Source organism: Callorhinus ursinus, unplaced genomic scaffold (genome assembly GCF_003265705.2).
Source record: "Callorhinus ursinus isolate GAN/ISIS: 27379988/994484 unplaced genomic scaffold, GSC_fseal_2.0 scaffold17, whole genome shotgun sequence".
NCBI lineage: Eukaryota > Metazoa > Chordata > Mammalia > Carnivora > Otariidae > Callorhinus > Callorhinus ursinus.
In genome coordinates, this window is record NW_027397079.1 from 37,625,631 (window position 1) to 37,644,903 (window position 19,273).

General features: G+C 35.9%; 1 protein-coding gene across 1 annotated transcript in view; it reads right to left on the reverse strand.

The window, feature by feature from the left end:
• Positions 1-19,273, reverse strand: part of ZMAT4 (zinc finger matrin-type 4) — a 371,386-nt gene that overhangs the window by 48,802 nt on the left and 303,311 nt on the right. Inside the window, exon 6 of the mRNA XM_025886243.2 lies at positions 8,332-8,428. Within this exon, the coding sequence (XP_025742028.1) occupies positions 8,332-8,428 (97 nt within the window). The remainder of the gene's footprint in view (positions 1-8,331; positions 8,429-19,273) is intronic.

Below are 19,273 nucleotides of genomic sequence, written 5' to 3' on the forward strand. Positions count from 1 at the left end.
GAGGAGACATGATTTGTTCAAAACCACCCAGAGAAAGAAAGAACAGCTGCCACATGCAGCAATATGAATGCATCTCCAAAACATGATGTTGAGTTGAGTAAAAGAAGCCTGACAGAAAAGAATGCATACTATATTATTCCACTAAGTTCCAGTGCAGGCCAAACTAAGCTGTGGGGACAGAAATCAACATTTGGCTGGGTGGGTGGGTGTGAGCCTAAAAGGGGCCCAAGAGAACTTTTGGTGGTTATTAAAATAATGTTCTGTACTTTGGGCTGCCAGTGACATGGTGGACACAAGTGTCAAAACCCCATCCCACTCTACCACTAAAATCTACTCATCTTGTGTGTAAATTGAGTCTCATCAGACTGATTTTAAAATAGTTGGGTTTTTTTGTTGTTGTTGTTGTTAAAAGCTGCACGGGGTGTGAGGTACGGTGCTGACATGGGGGGGTCCAGCTATGTGCCTCCCAGGCCAGGCCTGTTGGGCTCCACCACCCTCCTTCCAGCTCTTTTTCTTCTTGATGCAAATGCACTCTTCGGAACCAAGTCTTGGTGACTGGTCCTGGACAACTCGCTGAAGCAGCATATGAAAGAACATGAGAAGTATCCAGTGGGGTCCACAATTAAATCCAAGACATTAAATTATCATCTCACAACTACTCTGGAGACAGCCACGACTTATGCAAATTTCAAGCAAGACAAAATAATGATTATCAGTCCCGCCAAAAGGAGGGAGCTAGCAAATGAGTGAGCTAAAGAAAATTAGGTGCCGTTGGTAATTCTAGAAGTAATATGAAAGAATGAAAGTGTTCCCCATTTAGTTCTTCTCAAGCCTGCAAGGGCCTAATCTAGTCACATACTGTAATTATAATGTATCCCTAGGTATGGTGTATATAGCAAAAGCATGCAAGTGAGACTTGGAAAAATAGAGCTTTCAGGATTGTGCATTAGTCTATATAGAGAGATGTATAGCTTTTCTCTGGCTTCTCTGGAATTCTCTCTATAGGCTGTTGTCTCTTCCTTTTGAGAAGTTAAACTCTGTTTCATCAGAGGCCTTCCTCAAAGAAGGAAGGGCTCTTGACAGTAGTGGACTTGAATGTTCTGCTTATTAAAAACAGGGCTAGAGAACATCTCTGACCCACAGGCCTGCCACATCCCTGTCCCTCATGCCTGCAGCAGGTTCCCTATTTTTTTTAATTTAAATTCAATTAGCCAACATCTAGTACATCATTAGTTTCAGATGTAGAGTTCAATAAATCATCAGTTGTGTATAACACACAGTGTTCATCCCATCACATGCCCTCCTTAATGCTGATCATCCAATTACCCCATCGCCCTACCCACCTCCCTCCAGCAAGCCTCAGTTTGTTTCCTAGAGTTAAGAGTATCTCATGGTTTGTCTCCCTCTCAGATAACTTCCCATTCAGTTTTTCCTCCCTTCCCCTATGATCCTCTGCACTGTTTCTTATATTCTACATATGAGTGAAACCATATGATAATTGTCTTTCTCTGATTGACTTTTTTTCCTTCAGCATAATACCCTCCAGTTCCATCCACATCAGTGTAAATGGTAAGTATTCATCTTTTCTGATGGCTGAGTAATGTTCCATTGTGTGTGTACACACACACACACACACACACACACACACACACACACACACACATATCACAAGCTCTTTATCCATTCCTCTGCCAATGGACATCTCAGCTCTTTCCACAGTTTGGCTATTGTGGACATAGAGCAAGTTCCTATTTACAGCACCTGGGATTCCCTTTGGCTAGAAAGGCTTGGTGACATGCCATAAGCCCCACTTCCTAGAAGAGCCATTTTGCACAGCCAGAATCATAACCTGGGACAAGCAAAGCAGTTGCCTTGGGTTCTAGATTTCACCCTTGATTCCAAGCCTTTCCTAGCAACTTACAAATTATCAACTGAAGGGAAATAAGTTTCCCTCTTTGGGAAGCAAAGCAGTTGCCTTGGGTTCTAGATTTCAACCTTGATTCCAAGCCTTTTCTAGCAACTTACAAATTATCCACTGAAGGGAAATAACTTTCCCTCTCTGGGAAAGGTGGTTCTGTTTTAAAGCCTGTCTTATGCCCTGCTTATCCCAGTTGTTACTGGTAGTATATATATCCTATGTTTTTCAGAAAAGAAAACTATTTTTTTTAGAATGTTACACATTCTAAAGAAAATTTTCTTATGAAAAAATACAGCACAATACCAAAGTCCCAAACCTTCTGATTATTGAAATTCTTGGTTAGGGGCACCTGGATGGCTCAGTCGGTTAAGTGTCTGCCTTTGGCTCAGGTCATGATCTCAGGGTCCTGGGAATTGAGCCCCACGTCAGGTTCCCTGCTCAGTGGGGAGTCTGCTTGGGATCTCTCTCTCTCCCTCTCCCTTTACCCCTCCGCCACTCTCATGCGTGTGCTCTCTCTCTCTCTCAAATAAATAAATGAAAACTTAAAAAAAAAAAACTTGGTTCGTGCCAATAAACCTCATTGAAAATTCCACAAAAAATATCTAGATCTTTAGCCTTTGAAGACATACATGCATTGATTTGTTGCTCATTTATTTGCTTGCTTCCAAGTATTTCCTGGGGTTTTAAACTACTTTTACTTATTAAAAGTATAGATGGTTCTTGATGGTTGGTATATTTGTAAAACTATCTTATTGATTATTATACACTCCTCAGATAACTAACTGCTATTCTAAATGCAGGAACTAAATTCCAGGGAATTTAAAACAAATATATTCCAGATCTGAAAATTAGTCTAAATATCCATTCAATCACTCGACCATTTATTTCACTTAAGAAATAAATGAATATGATGGGAAAATTAATAATATGAAGGATTTATTTGGAAGATTCATAATAGTTGGGAAAAACTGCAGAAAAAGCAATGGATATTACCATTTAAAGCTTCTTCTCAAAGGAGAAGCACATGTAGAAATTTCTACTAACTTTTGGTCAGCCTGATTTATTCTCTTAGACACTTGTGTCTCATTTTCAACCAACTGAAGTATCAAAGTAAGTAATGACAACTTTTATATCCATTATTTCTAGGTAATATAATGTCCTGAGGCTTGAAGTGTTCCCTAAACTCAAATTTAAGTACATTATGGGGGAATTGTTCATTACTCTACAGTATGTACCCATGTGCCTTTAAATTTCATTTTAATCATTTGTACTAATTGACAGACTATATCTCCTGGAAACCCTGAAAAATCTACTAATAGGCAATTGCTTCATATGTCAGTGTGGTCATTTGCATTTCTAAACCTTTAATCTCATTAGATACTTAATATTTCTCTTGCTATTTAATAGTGTAGCAAAATTTGACTGCCATTTTGCTGTTTATGATATTTGCCAAAAAAAGAAAAAGTCTCTTTACTACTAGTAAAAAGCAATATGATAATAATGGTATTATTTAAGTATTATTATAATAGTAATAGTACTGATGGCCGATAACCTGACTTCTGCTCTTGGGTCTGCCAACCAAATATTTTTGGCGTCTTGGACAAGTCACTTCTGTGAATCTTAATTTTCTAACCTATAAAAAGGAGCTGTGAACATCTGGTCATTAACAAGGATGCTGTGCATATTATATATAGTAACACTTTTAGAGCGCTTTAATTTGTTGCTATACCCCAGTTGCACAGAGGTGTCACTCTAGTAACAGTGGTTGCACCCTTGCCATAGCCACCATCATCATTGTCATCATCATTATTGGCATAGACAAAGAAGAAGGTGCCCAGAAAAACATGACTAAGGGATACTTGTGGAACAAGGTAAGTAGGTTTCACAATGTATCCATTTCCCAGGGCTACCTTAAAAAAAGTACCACAAACTGGGGGGCTTAAAACAACAGAAATCTATTCTCAGTTCTAGAGGATGGAAGTCTGAAATCAAGGTGTCAACAGCTCCTTCCAAAAGCTCTAGAAGAGAATCCTTCCTTGCTGCTACCAGCCCCTGCTGGCTCCTGGTGTTCCCTGGCTTGTAGAAACAATCCCAGTCTCTGCCTCTGTTTTCACATGGCCTGCTTCTCAGTGTGTGCTAATATCCCTTTCCTTCCTTTCATAAAGACACCATGCATTGGATTTAGGGCCACCCTAAATCCAAAATGATTTCTTCTTGAGACGTCTTGAGATTAACTGCTTACATCTGCAAAGACCTTATTTACAAAAAAGTTCACATTCTGAGCTTCTGGACATAATTTTGTGGACATAATTTTGGAGGAATATTGCTACCTCCAAAGAATGGTAAAGGCTGACTGGGGACCTGTGTTGAGAAGAATGTTAAGGCTGAATTCAGGATTAGTAGGAAAGAATACCAGCGTCATGAGCAAGGTATGGGAAGTGGACACATACTTGTCATGTTCTTGTCATCACTAAGCACTTATCTACAAGGGAATTGAAGAAGATTTGCCACTGCCCCTGGTCACTCAGTGGCAAAGTTGCACTAGAAATAAAATCTCCTGACTCAAAATTCAGTGCTCTTTCCACTACACAATTTAATAATCTCTCATCTCAACCCCTCTCTAGAAGGTATTACTAAAAATGTAAATATAAGACCTTGAAAATTACTGACACCTTAATACTTATGTTGATTTAATCGGTCGGATTAGAGTCATTAAGAACCATTTGGCTGACTTCCATTTCCAACTCTGATATCATACTAACCTTCCACCTGAGAAAAAATAGAAGCTGGATAAAATTTAAAGGGAAAACTTTGAAAGTTTTGAAAAATTGGGGGTAGAAGATGTCAGTATACTTTAAGGGAAGCATTATAATCAACAAAGGATATTTCATGATGATGAAAGGTGATAAAAAGGGCCAATTCAATAGGAATATTTTGAAAAATTCTTAAATTTGTAAGCATCTAATAGTGTACCTTTAAATATATAAAGAGAAGAAATAGAATTAAAGGACACATAGGCAAATCCATACTTATAGTCAGAAGTTTTTTAAGTCCCTGTTTCTCATGAATGTACTAAGCAGACAAAAAATCAGTAAGGACATAGAAGATTGAACAAGATTAAAAAGCTTGACCTAATTGATATATAGAACCATTTACCCAATTACTGAAAAAGGCACATTCTTTTCAAGGGAACATGAAGTTTTACCAAAATTGAACATTTGCCTGGGGCATAGAGCAAGTCTACACAAATTTCAGGAGACTGAAATAATTTAGAGTATGCCTTCTGACCACAGTGGAATCCAGGTACAAATCAATCCCCCAAAATATAAATAGAAAAAAATCCCCCACATATTAGATTGTAGGCAAAGCACATCTAAATAATCATGAGTAAAAGAAGAAATCACAGTAAAAATCAGAAAATAAGTTGAAATAAATAATAATAAAAAATACTACATACTAAAATCTCTAGGATACAAAAAAATAACTTGTGGATTATAGCTAAAACAATCTGTTGAGGAACATTGAGAGCCTTGAATGCATATATTAGAAGAAAGGAAACATTGGAAAATTGATGACCTAGACTTTCCTAAGAGGAAGCTAGGGGGAAATACAAATTAAATCCACAGGGAGTAGAAAGAAAAGAATTTTTTAATGGCAGAAAAGAACTATACCCAGAGAAAATCAACAAACCTTAACATTCATTCATCAAAAAGACTAGTAAGGATTGATAAACTTCTAACAAAATTGATCACAATTTTTTTTTAAAAAGGAAGAGACAAACAATATCAGGAATGAAAAATATCCTACAGACAATTATAAATAAAATTGGGGGATATCATGAACAACTTTATACCAATACATTTAAAAGTGTAGATAAAATGGCAAATTCATTGAAAAAAATAACTAATTTAAAACTGATACAAGAAGAAATAGAAAATATGAGCAGTGTTTCATTAAAGAAATTATTTTTTAATAAAACTATTCCTACAGTATAATCTCCATGGCTTCTCAATGAATTCTTCCTAATATTTAAATAAGAAATAATAGCAGTTTACCACAAACTCATTCAGGGATTAGAAATAGAGGGAAAATCTCTCAACTTGTTTAATGAGATCAGCATAAAGTTGATACCAAACCTGACAAAGGGATTACAAAAAAATTATGGAACAATCTGTCTTAGAAACACACCCCCCCACACACACAATATCCATTAGCTATGAGGGCAGATGAAACAGTCAGTGGGGGGACAGGGCTTATGCAATTAGTTTCTTCAGTTTCCTTCATTTCACTCTTCAGAAGGAGAGCAACTTTGTGCTTTTGAGGTAGAGACAAGTATCTTATTTACCGGAAAGAAGGCAGCATGGTAGGAGATGCATCTTTCTAAAGTCACAAATATTTATTAGAGCCACTGAGAAAGTAATGCTCTCTTTTTCAAAATTCATCATACTCTACTGTCAGTCCTCCATTCCAGGCCTGTCTGTAGTAACTCAGAGAGACAGGATAAACAGAAGCATGAGTTAGATACTGCTAAGTTCAGTCCTGGTTCTGCCATTTTTGGCAAGGTGATGTTTAGTAAGTTATTTGGCCTCTCTTAGCCTTCGTGTTCTTGTATAAAATAATGGGTGAATGACATTTATCTGAAGGTAGTTCAGGGGATTAAATGAGATGATGGATGTGAAAATGCCTGTACACATAGAGAGGTAGATATTTTCCTGAAGCTGGAGATACTATTTGCATTATTTACTTACAGAATCTGTGCCACTTAAAGTCACTATTGTCTACCATTTTCTATTTATTAGGAGCAATAAATGCATGTCCCTAAAAGATTATCATTTATTGTTGCAGCTACTTGTAATGTATCTCTGTGTCCATCAGACTCATGTGGATTAGAATGCATTTGGTGCCTCTTACAACATGCTAGTTAGACACAATGGATAGACTGTTTGGGGTGGGGGTGGCAGTGTCCAGTATTCAATACAAGTGCTTTAGGTACTCCATTACAAATCAGAGAAAATATTCTGTTTTGGAGAATTACCTTGATAAAATCCTCTGGGGATGGATTGGAGTAAAGCAAGCCATGAAAGGGGCTTTGACTCATGAGATGGCACAAATTGAGGAAACTCAGAGAGTCCATATCTAACTCTGGGCTTAAATTTCCTCACCTACTCCAGACCCCTGTGACCGACATCTTTATATCTTTGCAAAAAAATGTCCTTGCCTGGAACGTACCTTCCTCATATCCCTGCCTGGAAAATTCTTACTCATCTTTTTAAAATCACACATTCATTCAATCAAAAATGTTTATGAAGCCCTTCATATGTATTGAGTGCCATACTAGGCACCATGGTTATTAGGATGGTGAGCAAAATCAGACCACGACCTCATTTATGTGTGCAGGCTCTGTACAGATGTCCCTGTCAATCTTGCCTTGGTTGCTCCCTCCTGGGTACTCAAAGCTCTGGGTGTACACAGTATTAGAGAATAATCTCTGTGTTCACATGGCTGTTTCTCCAGCCTGGAAAGGAGCTCCACAAGAGAAAGGCCTAATTCAATCATCTTTTCTTCCCCTGGGCATACCTTGGAGTCTGACATGTAGTGGGCATTCAATAAATGTTTGTTGGCTGAATCATTCATTATTCATGAGGCCTTGATACAGTGAAATCTGTTGAATGATTCTGCTAATGAATTTGAGAGAAATTAAAACAATTACCCTCAAGAAAATTATATATTTTTGAGATATTCTTTGTTTTTTCCTATTTTATTAGATTTTACTAGTAGTCCTAGCAGCTATTTTAAATACATACAAAGTTAACATCACTGATTTTTTTAAAAAGATGCACAGTATAATATAGTTTAAATTATGCCCAATAGCCTTTTCTGGTTTAAAATTATGAGAATTTGGGAGGCAAAACAGAACGAGCTGCCATTTAATTGGAAATAGCCATGCATGTGAATATACCAGAGGATTTGTTAGGTTTCTATACTAATCAATAATATTCACCTAGAAATGTTAAGTGGTAGAAGACATTCATGGAATTTGACTTCACAACACCGAAGTCTGGCACATCCTCCAAACAAAGATAACATTGTTTATTTAAAAACATTTAGTATAGATCTAAAAGTTTCCCGAAGTTTGTGAAAATGTGCTGAACTGTTCTTGAAAAAAATTAAAGAATGAAAACAAGCAAACAAAAGAGCCTGTCATTACTTGTGCCGAAAAAGGAGAAGCCATTCTTTAAGTTGTGCTAGGCAGACCCTAGAGGTTTCAGCATAAATATTAGGGGAGCTTTGGAGATAAAGAGATGTCATTTCTACTGACTTATTTTGAAATAAGTAAAATGTTTAGCCTTTTTTTTCACCATGCTATAAATTATATATAGAAGGACTGAAGGGTGAAAGCATGAAATACCTACTTGGTCTGGTGTTTGGATCCTTTCAGGTGGGCATGATACTGTTCTATGGAGTTTAGAGAGACACTGCAGATGGTACATCTGTAATTGCGCCTCAGACCTGTGGACAACAGATGGACTTGATTAGCTGCATCCTTGCCATCACTACCTGAATGAATCCCAGAATCTCTAGAAGTTCAGGACAGAGTATCTCACAGGGCATCTGGTCTACCCCACCAACACTTCAGTCCTCCTTACAGAGCCCAGCCAACACCTCCCTTACTAGAAGTTAGAAGCAGGCTGCTCCATTTCTGGATGCCTAAAATTATTAGGACGTGGTAAATTGAACATAATTTTAAAAAGTGGTCAGGGGGAGAACATGCTTCCTGAGATACAATGTTTCTGGACATTTTGTAACCCAAAGACAATTCTACTTTTTCCTTAAGGCATATAGACATGGTATGCTGTCATATCTGCAATGAAATTTGAGACTCCAGAGAAAAATTCTGGAACCCTCTTCCAATGGCAAAATCACAAATTCAACTTTAGACCTCGTTCATTTGAATTCTTCCAGGATCATCTTATAAAATGTAAATACCCAAGAGATGGATAATAATCTAATTCACATAAAAGCTTACTTTCCACCAAAGAGTTTAAAAGAAAGTTACTCATTAATTTGTTTATTAATTTAATTCATTCAATTCATTCATTAATTATCAACTTTGGACCAGGCACTAGGGATTCTGAGATGAATAAGATGTTTTTGCTTTCAAGGAGTTTAGTAAAAATGTTGACTTCTTTATAATATTGATTCATCTAGAGTCAAACGTGTTAGAAAGTAGCTTTAACCAAACTTCAAACATTTGCCATAGCTCAGAGACCCACATGAAACACATTCCTTCTGCTAGTGTGTCCCATCAGAATAGAGAGAAAAGTAAACTGTGAGTCATGATCTGAAAGTTTGAATTTAAATCTTGGCTCCAATCATTCCTGGTTATATGATCTAGGGGAAATCATGCAATTTCTTCCTGGCCTCAACATGAAGACAAAGCCATTCATATCACCAGGCTGCTTTGAGAATTAGGCAAATAAAATATATTAAAATGCTTATCAAGTGACAGTTGTTATTAATTTTGCTCCAACACTCTACGTCTTACCATTGTAAAGCCAGAATTATAAACAGCCATAGCACTTTTTCCCCTGATGAATGCATAGCATTTTCTTTCTAAGAGACAAAATCATTCTCATTTTTCTAAAAGGAAAATAATGCACAGTGTTGGTAGAATTGTGTAACCTACAACCTGGGTGACTATATACAAATTAGTTGACTTCTCTGGACTTCCCTTTCCTTAAAGGATTGTGGGAAAGCCTGAGCGAGATAAAGCATGTATGAAAAAGTATCTGGTACATAACAAGTGATCAACATAAATTGGCTATTACTATGATTTCAAAGTGATATTAAAATGGAATTATCCTTTTCCTCAATGTCACAGATGAGGCCCTAAGTTGAAGCCCTATACCCACATTACTAAAGTGAAGTATGAGAGCCCCAGTTCAAAGCATCCAAAGAAAATAGTCAAGAACCAATTTCTAATCCCGAGCTGACCACCCACCACCAGTCTAAAAAAGAGGTTGAAGAAGAAAGAAAGAAATAGGTAGAAGATTTCTTAAAGGAGTCATATTGTACTGTTTTACTTACCCTCCTCCTTGTGAATTGGACTTGTCCTTCTTTCTCACCTCAAACCTATGAGAAAAGACTTCAGTGGAACTAACTCCCTAAAGAGCTTCAGAAGTGTCTCCTTGCACTTGGGAAGCCATGTACTGGACTCTTTGTAACCCCTGCAAGATTCAAAATGCTGGAGTCTGTGGCCAGTTAGCAACTTTGATGGCAAAGCAAGAAAGGTGGCAGGATTGGGAATGTATTCACACAGCTTGTCAGAGTAAGAGATACCTGACAGCTTCCCACAGACCCATGTGTGTCCTGTGTATGAGCAGAGCTGGTTTGGTGATATTTTGGATATTGGAGTTGGGGACAGTAAGACCTCAACAGAAAATGCTAAAACTGTTCAGCTGGATATTTAGAGGCTTAAAGTGACCCCAGAGGAAATACTTAGCCCATATCAAGTAATGCTGAGTTCCTGAAAAGCCATGAAATCACCCCATGAAAAGAAGAGTCAGTTTGCAGCCCCTGCTGAATCTGGCAGCATCTATGCCAGCTTTGTATGTTTCTCTATCAAGTCAACTTTTATCCCCCTTGCATTTATAACCTGAGACCCTGCATCCCTCAGCCTTGGAGGAACCTGAGGCAACCTTCTGAGCTAAAGGGATAAAAGAAAACCCTGGAAGAAAAGCAAGAGCCCTGGGCAGAGGAAAAGAGAGGAGCCTACTGAACTCTCTTTTCTCACAGCAAATAGGCAGCCCAAGCAGATCTGACCTGAGGGAAGGGAAAAAACTAACTTTTAATTAAGTTTGGAGATAATTGAAAAATTATTTTACTATCCTGCATAGATCAATTAATGGCATAGAACTTTTATGTATCTAGGAATGAGAGTAAAGAACTCTTTTCAGCTTGAAAGAAAAGAAAAGAAAGCTAGGCCATAAAGAAGAGCTGTGTTTATATCACCTTTCCATTTCACAGGTGTGCATGACTCAGAAAGATGACCGTAGTCCCCAAACCCAGAGAACATAAGTTGTCACAACCAGCATGTGAGCTGTTTGAATGCTTCTCCAGGACTGGTCCATTCCTTCTTTCATGCATGGAATCAGAATACGAAAACCAGCTTCAGGCCTTCCTCCCTGGGTTTTCCATCACTGCCATCATAATAAACGGTACCTACTATTTATACAGATCCTCTTCAGACTATAGACAAATCAAAGTTCGCCTCATAACAAATGGAGGTTCAGCTTGGCAACTGGCATAAATATTTATGTTTAAATACGGGCATTTTTTGGGGCGCCTGGGTGGCTCAGTTGGTTAAGCGACTGCCTTCGGCTCAGGTCATGATCCTGGAGTCCCAGGATCGAGTCCCGCGTCGGGCTCCCTGCTCAGCAGGGAGTCTGCTTCTCCCTCTGACCTATCCCTTCTCATGTGCTCTCTCTCTCTCTCATTCTCTCTCTCAAATAAATAAAAAATCTTTGAACAAAAAAAAAAAAAACATAAATATTTATGTTTAAATACGGGCATTTTTAAGATCATCAACAAATCTAAAAAATATTCTGATCTGTGCTTTTCATTATAGTTCTCATGCTCTGCAGCCCAACAGAGGCGTGGGCAGGAAATATCTGGCACTTTATTACAATGTAAACTACAGGAAGCATAAACTAGAAAGGCAGTGGGTATAAACAGGAACAAAGGCAGGGAAGGGGCAGAGGAGTCCTCCCCCACACATGACACAGTGTCCTCGGTGGGAAGTTAGGCCTTTATTAATGCTCAGTTGAAATCCTAATTAGTTTGGAATTATACAGCTCCTTTTTCCTCAGAGAACTAGAGAATCTTATTAAACAAAAATGCTAACTTTCTTATTCAACTCATTTTCAGTGGAATACCATATTAAGAGTATCCTGAAACCTTTGCATACCTAAAGGTTATTTCTGCAGGATTGCTGGTATGTGTTGGAAAATATAGTCACTGCTACAAGGGGATGGCCATCCACTTGGAGAGAGAAGGCATGTATACAAACAGCAACAGCGTAAGGTAGATCATAAAAAGTACCACAGTCAGGAGGAGTGGAATGTATGGGAATAGAAGAGGAGATTGTTTCCAACTCAGAAAATCTGGGAAAGCTTCTTGAAGATGCATCACTTTTGTGTTTATATTCTTAGCACAGTGTGTAAAACAGATGGTCCTGGAGTGTTTAGCAGTATGGGACTACTCAATGTGTCTTTTCAAGTCTCACAAAGCCAGACTTTAGATGCCCTGCAACTTCGCTTGGATCCATTTTACATTACAGAAACATAATTGCACCTTTATTACAATGCCAGGTAATTTTGCTGAATGCCAAGAATGTAGCAGAGAATAAAACAGACCAAATAATTTTTGATGGAGCTAGTCAGGTTCAAAGAAAAGAAACAAGCAAACAAATAAACACATTATAGATTGTGAAGGTGTCACTCAGAATGTAAACAGGTAATGAGAGAAATGGGGAGGAAGGGTGATTTTGGACAGTATGGTATTTAACAGAGTTCTCTGAGAAGTGTGAAATGAAACCAGAGTGATAAGACTTAGGCTGTGATGTGAAAAACTGGTTACAGAGTTGTCCAGGGAGAGTGAATAGTAAGCAGAGACGGCCAGGAATGAAAATGGGCTAGGACTGTTCAAAAAACAAACAAAACAAAGCAACTGCCAACCCAGAATTCTATATTCTACAAAAATATCCTTCAAAATTGAAAGTGGAATAACAACATTTTCAACAGACAAAAACTAAGAGAATAGCAGACCTACATTACAGAAATGCTTATTAGGTTCTTCAGGTGCAAAGCAAATGGCACCAGATGTAAACTCAGATCTAGAGGAAAAAATGAAAAATACCATAATGATTAATATATGGGTATCTATCTTTTTTATTCCTCTAAATTTATTTGAAGACAGAAAACAATTAAAAAAAAGATAACATCGCATTGTGTATTATGGTGTTTATAATGTATTTATACGTGTTAAATATATGACAACAATAGCACAAGAATGGATACAAGTAGAACAATACTGTTAAAAGATCATATTTTACATAAAATGGTAAATATTAGTTATAAATAGACAGCGGTCATTCAAGGATGAATATTATAATTCCCTAGAAACAAATACAAAAATATAAAGCTAAAGAGCCTATGGAAAAATTACATAGGATAATAAAAAATATTTGACTAACCCAGAAGAAGGCAAGAAAAAATAGGAAAATAGAAAACAGATGGAAAAAAAATAGAAAATAAATAGCAAATGGTTTAGTTAAATTCAACCATATCAATAATTATATTATATATTATTGGACCAAACATTTAAAAGGCAGAAATTATCAGTCTAGATAAAAAGCAAGATTTAAATACATACTGTCCCAGAGGTATATTTTGTACACTTATAGGTTAAAAGTAAAGGGATAGAAAAAGACATACCATGCAAGCAATAAGCATACGAAGTGGAGGTGCCATGTTAATATCAGGCAAAATGGATTTCAAGATAAGAAATGTTGCCAGATATAAGGAGGGTGTTTTATAATGATAAAGTGAGGAATTCATCAGGAGAACCTAACAATTCTAAGTGCAATTTAGCTAATAATAAGGCTTATGGATACATGAGACAAGAACTGGTAGAAAGAGAGGAAGAAATAGACAAGTCCATAATAATAGGAGATTTTGACATTACTCTCTCAGTAGTTGATAAAACACTAAGACAAAAAAGTCAGTAAAGTTTAAAACATCTAAATAAAACTATCAACCATCACGTACTAACTGATATTTATAGAACACTACACTCAACAATTGCAGAATACACAAACTTTTCAAGTATATATAGGAAGTAAACTAAAGGAAGATGATGAGCCGTTTAAAAATTGTATTAAATTTCAAGAAATTATATTTTGTAGAGTGGTTTCTTTGACTGCAATTGAAATAAATAAATAATGGTAATATTTATAAAAAGGACTAAAATACTTATAAATAACCTGTGCTCAAAGAAAAAATCCAAATGGAAATTAGGATATATTTTGAATTGAATGATAATGACAATATTACATATTAATCAGTTAATCAGTCTTTAATCAGTTTTTAGAGGGACATGCATAGCTTCATACCAGAAAGGAAGAGAGGCTCAAAAAATCAATGGTCAAAGTTTAAATCCTATGAAACTAGAAAAAAAACAAACACATTAAACCAAAACCAAGTAGAAGAAAAGAAACAATAAAGGGAAGAATTGATACAATAGAAACAAATTACAGAAAAAAATAACAAAACCCATATCTGCTTTTCAGAAAGGATTAATGTATGTATCATAGCAAATCTGTTGGAGGTTATAAAAAACAAGGAACATAAATTATGAAAATCAAGGAACTGTTATTAATACAGGTCCGACAGGCATTTTAAAAGGATAATAAGAGAAAGAATATCATGAACAATGTTATGCTAGTAAATCTGACCAAGTATACGAGATGGACAAATGTCTTTAAAAATTCAATTTACCAAAGCTAACACATGATGAAATAGAAAATCAGGATAGCAATTTATCTACTAATGAAATTGAATTTCTTGTCCAAAATTTTCCCACAAAGAAAGCTCTAGAACCAGAAAGTTCCTTGGACAATTCTATCAAATATTAAATGATTGCATAATATCAACTTACACAAACTCTTTTAGTAAACAGAGGAAGAAATATTTCCATACTCATTTTTGAGCCAACACAACACCAGTAAAAATGCTGATAGACTCTAAAAGACAATAAAATTGCAAGCCAATATTTGTCATGAATATGACCAAAAAAATCCTTTAAAAATTAGAAACACATAAACAGATATAGATATGTGTGTATCTATGTACACATATCAGTTCCATCATAACCAAGTTTGTTTATTCCAGGAAGTTAAGAATGGTTTAACATTTAAAAATCAAATAATATAATTCACTACATTAACACACAAAATGAGAATATAATATAGTCTTAATAGATGCAGAAAAGAGCATTTGACAAATTTTGATATCCATTAATGATCAAAATTTTCAGCATACTAGAAAAGAACTTTCTTAATTTAATAAAGAGCATCTATCAAAAACCTACAGCAGGTGCCTGGGTGGCTCAGATGGTTAAGCGTCTGCCTTCGGCTCAGGTCATGATCCCAGGGTCCTGGGATTGAGTCCCACACTGGGCTCCCTGCTCTTTGGGAGCCTGCTTCTCCCTCTGCCTCTTTCTCTCTCTCTCTCTCTCTCTGTCTCTCATGAATAAATAAATAAAATCTTAAAAAAAAAGACCCTACAGCTAATACATTAAATGGTGAAATATTGAACAGTTTCCTAAAATCAGAAAAAAGCCAAGAATGTCACTCTTGTAATTTGTATATAACCTTGAACCAGAGATTCTAGGCAGTGCAGTTAAAAAAAAAAAAAACATAGAGGATATGATTGTTTATAAAAAGATCCTAAGGGACCTACAAAATAACTACTAGAATAAGTGAGTTTAGAAAGGTCACCATACACAAAGCCAGTACCAAAAAGAAAAAAAAAATTACATTCTTAAAATAGCTTCAAACACTGGAAAATAAAAATGAAAAATACCATTATAATTTTATCAAAAATATTTTAAAACACTTAGGAATAAAAGGAATAAATTTAGTAAGAGCTGTACAAGACTGAGAACTACAAAACATTGTTGAAAGAAATTAAGAGCTACCTAAATAGGAACAGAATATACCATATTCATGAACCAAAAGAATCATTACCATTAAGACACCAGTTCTCTTACAGATTCAGTGCAAACTTCATCAGAATTTTGACAGGCTCTTTATAGAAATAGACAAGTGGGTTCTAAAATTTGTGTGGAAATCTAAGTACCTAAAATGGCCAAAACAATTTGAAAAAAGAAAATTTTGAGGACTCGCACTTGAGAATATCAAGATTTACTACAAAAGTTGATGTAATCATAAACAGTGTTGCATTAGCATTAGGATGGATAAATTGTATCAATGGAACACAATAGAGAGAAAACACAATAATTATATCAATGGAACACAATGGAACACCAGGACTAGGTGTACACACAAAGGATCAATTGATATTTTTCCAGTTTCATTGAAATATAATTGACACACATCCCTATAGAAGTTTAAGGTGTACCCCATAATGACGTGACATACATATATTGTAAAATGATCACCGCAATAAGTTTAGTTAACATCCATCATCTCATATAGATAAAAAAAATTAAAGGAAAGAGAAAACAAAAAATAGATTTTTTCTTATTATGAGAACTTTCAGGATCTACCTTTTTGGCCACTTTCGAATATACCATGTAGCACTGCTAACCATAGTCATCATGTTGTACATTACATCCCCAGTAGTTATTTTTTTTATAACTAGAAATTTGTACCTTTTGACCACTTTCATTGATTTTCAATAAAGGTGTCAAGGCAATTCAATAGGGTTTTTCAACAAAGAGTGCTAGAACAACCAGATAAGTGTATGAAACAAAAAGATGAACATCAACCTATGCTTCACAGCACACATTAGAATTAAGATTAATTATAGATTTCAATGCAAAAGCTAAAACTATAAAGCTTCTAGGAAAATATAGGAGAATAGCTTGATGAACTTGGCATAGCACAGATTTCCTAGGGAACAAAACATATTAAACATAAAAAAATGATCAACTGGATTTTATAAAAAAATGAAAGCTTCTGCTTATAAAAAGGCACCATAAAGAAAACAAAAAGGTGAGCCATATCTTAGAGACGAGAAAAATATTTGTAATACTTACATCTGATACAGCACAAGTGCATACAGCACAAGTGCAATAGCAGAATATGCAAATAACTCCTACATACATGTCAATAATAAAAAGATATACAACACAATTTTTCAAAGGGCAAAATACTTGAACAGATTAGTCATAAAAGAAGATATAAAAATGATCAATAAGCACATGAAAAGGTGCTCAACATCATTTGTCACCAGGGAATAAAAATCAAAAGAACAACTAAATACTATCTCATGCCCACTACAAATGCTAACATCAAATAAAACAACAATACCACATGTAAATGTCCATGTAAAACAACTGGAATTCTCAGACCTTCTGGAGGAGATTGCAAAAATGGTAAAACTACTTAGGAAACCTGTCAGTTTCTTATAAATTTAATCAGATATTTACCCTAAGACTCAGAAATTCTATTCCTAGATTATGTATTCCAAAGACACAAAAACTTCATATATATATATAAAAGACTTGTACAAGAATGTTTATAACAGCTTTATGTCTAATAGCCCAAATCTCAAAACAATCTAAATGTTCATCAACACGAATTGATAAGCAAATTATGATATATTCATACAATGGAATAATACCTAGAAACCAAAAAAAAAAAACCCAAAATAAAACAAAAAACCTAACTTATGCAACCACATCAATGAGTCTCAAAAACATAACATGTAGGTAAAGAAGTCAGACACAAAGGAGCACATACTGTATGATTTCACTCATATAAAGCTCAACAATAGCAAAGCTATTCTCTAATAACAGAATTCAGAACAGTGTTGTCTTTGGGAAGTGGATTGACTGGAAGGGGGCACAGGAAAATTTTCCAGAGCAAAGTACCCGATTGGAATGGTAGTTACAGGGTATATTCATTTACCAAAATTCAGCAGATTTGTATACCCAAGATCCTTATATTTCATTTTATTAAGAAAAGTTAATGGATGGGGGTTTACACAAAAACCTCAGCAAACTAAAGACTCAAGTTCTGCCAGTTTCTGTTCCTCCTCATTTACACCCTACAAATTCTATTGTTTTACATTACTAGAAAGTAAATTTCATTTTCCTATTTATGCTTTGATAACCTTGTAACACGCCAAGAAATATTTCCATATGTTCTGTATTACAGTGCTTACTAAAGCTGGGACCATTTTGAAAGATGATTAAGTAAAAAAAAAAAAAGGCATTTGGTTTTGAATTATTTCTTTCTCCTCTACTTCTTACACATTCATTAATCAAATGGTCCTCTAAATGAATTTGTCATCTTCCAGTATAAAAAAATAGTAGCTAATACTTACATTATATATGCCATACATAAGCACCATTGTGCTCACTTTATCCATTTACTCTTTGCAACACCCTATGAGCAGACACTACCATTATCCTGATTTAATAGATGAGGAAATTGAGGTACAGAGACTTAAAATCACAGAGCTGGTTGTAGACACAGTTGGATTTTGAACCCATGCATTCTGCTCAGGAGTCAAGCTCCTAACCATTATGCATTCCGCCTCCTGTGACAGGTGACTAGGAATGAAGTCACAGAAATACAAAAGGCTCTTTAGGGCTTATCTAGTCCAGTGGTCCTCACACTGGCCACTAGAGAATCAAGTGCAAATTGTTAACACAAATTCCAGGTGACTGTGATTCAATAAATCCAGAGTGCAACCTAGAAATCTACATTTTCTAAAGCTCCCTAAGGTGCAAGTTTTGGAGAAACCATTGATATGGTCCAAAACCCCATGGTGGACACATGAAGTTTTTTATAAGCAGAATTGTTTGTATTGGCTTGCACTTGGAGGTGTTCTTTTTTAAATATGGCTGACTTCAGCCACTGGCCTCAGTTCTGTTCTGTGCACAAGTTTATTACCATCTCTTCAATATGTATCTACATCACAGTCTTGAGGAAAGTTATCATGTCCCCTAAGGTTCTGTTTACCAGGCTAAAAGTCTACTGGCACTTCAACAATGTTCTTCATTATAACATAGGTTCAAGTTCCCTGCATGGTCTCTATCATTACCTTCTGAATGCCATTTCCTGTTTGTTGATGGCATTCTTAAGCTATAACCCTCAAACTGAAGGCCAAGTCTCTAGGGTGGTTTCATCAGTATACAACACATAGCAGGATGGTCACAGCCCTTGTGCAGCACTAATTCTAACAATACTTTTAAAGCTTTGAGAGAGAGAGAGAGAGAGAGTGTGTGTGTGTATGGCAAAAATGACCCACTGAAATATGTAATTACATTGAACCTACTGTCAACCAATTCTGTCTTTTCCACACAGGTTTCTGCTAAGCCAAATTTTCATTTCCTCTAATTTTATATTTGATTATTTAGATGTTCCTGCTTATTCCCATTAAGCTCCACCTCAGTGAATTCTACTTATACTGCTAGGGATAGAAAGTATAATGCAGCTCATGTATCAATTCTCATTGGTTGGTAGTGGCTGCCAGAGTGCTATGAAAAGATTATGAGCCCTCCTTCCAGATGATAAAGAAAGATCGCCATCATCTGTTAGCC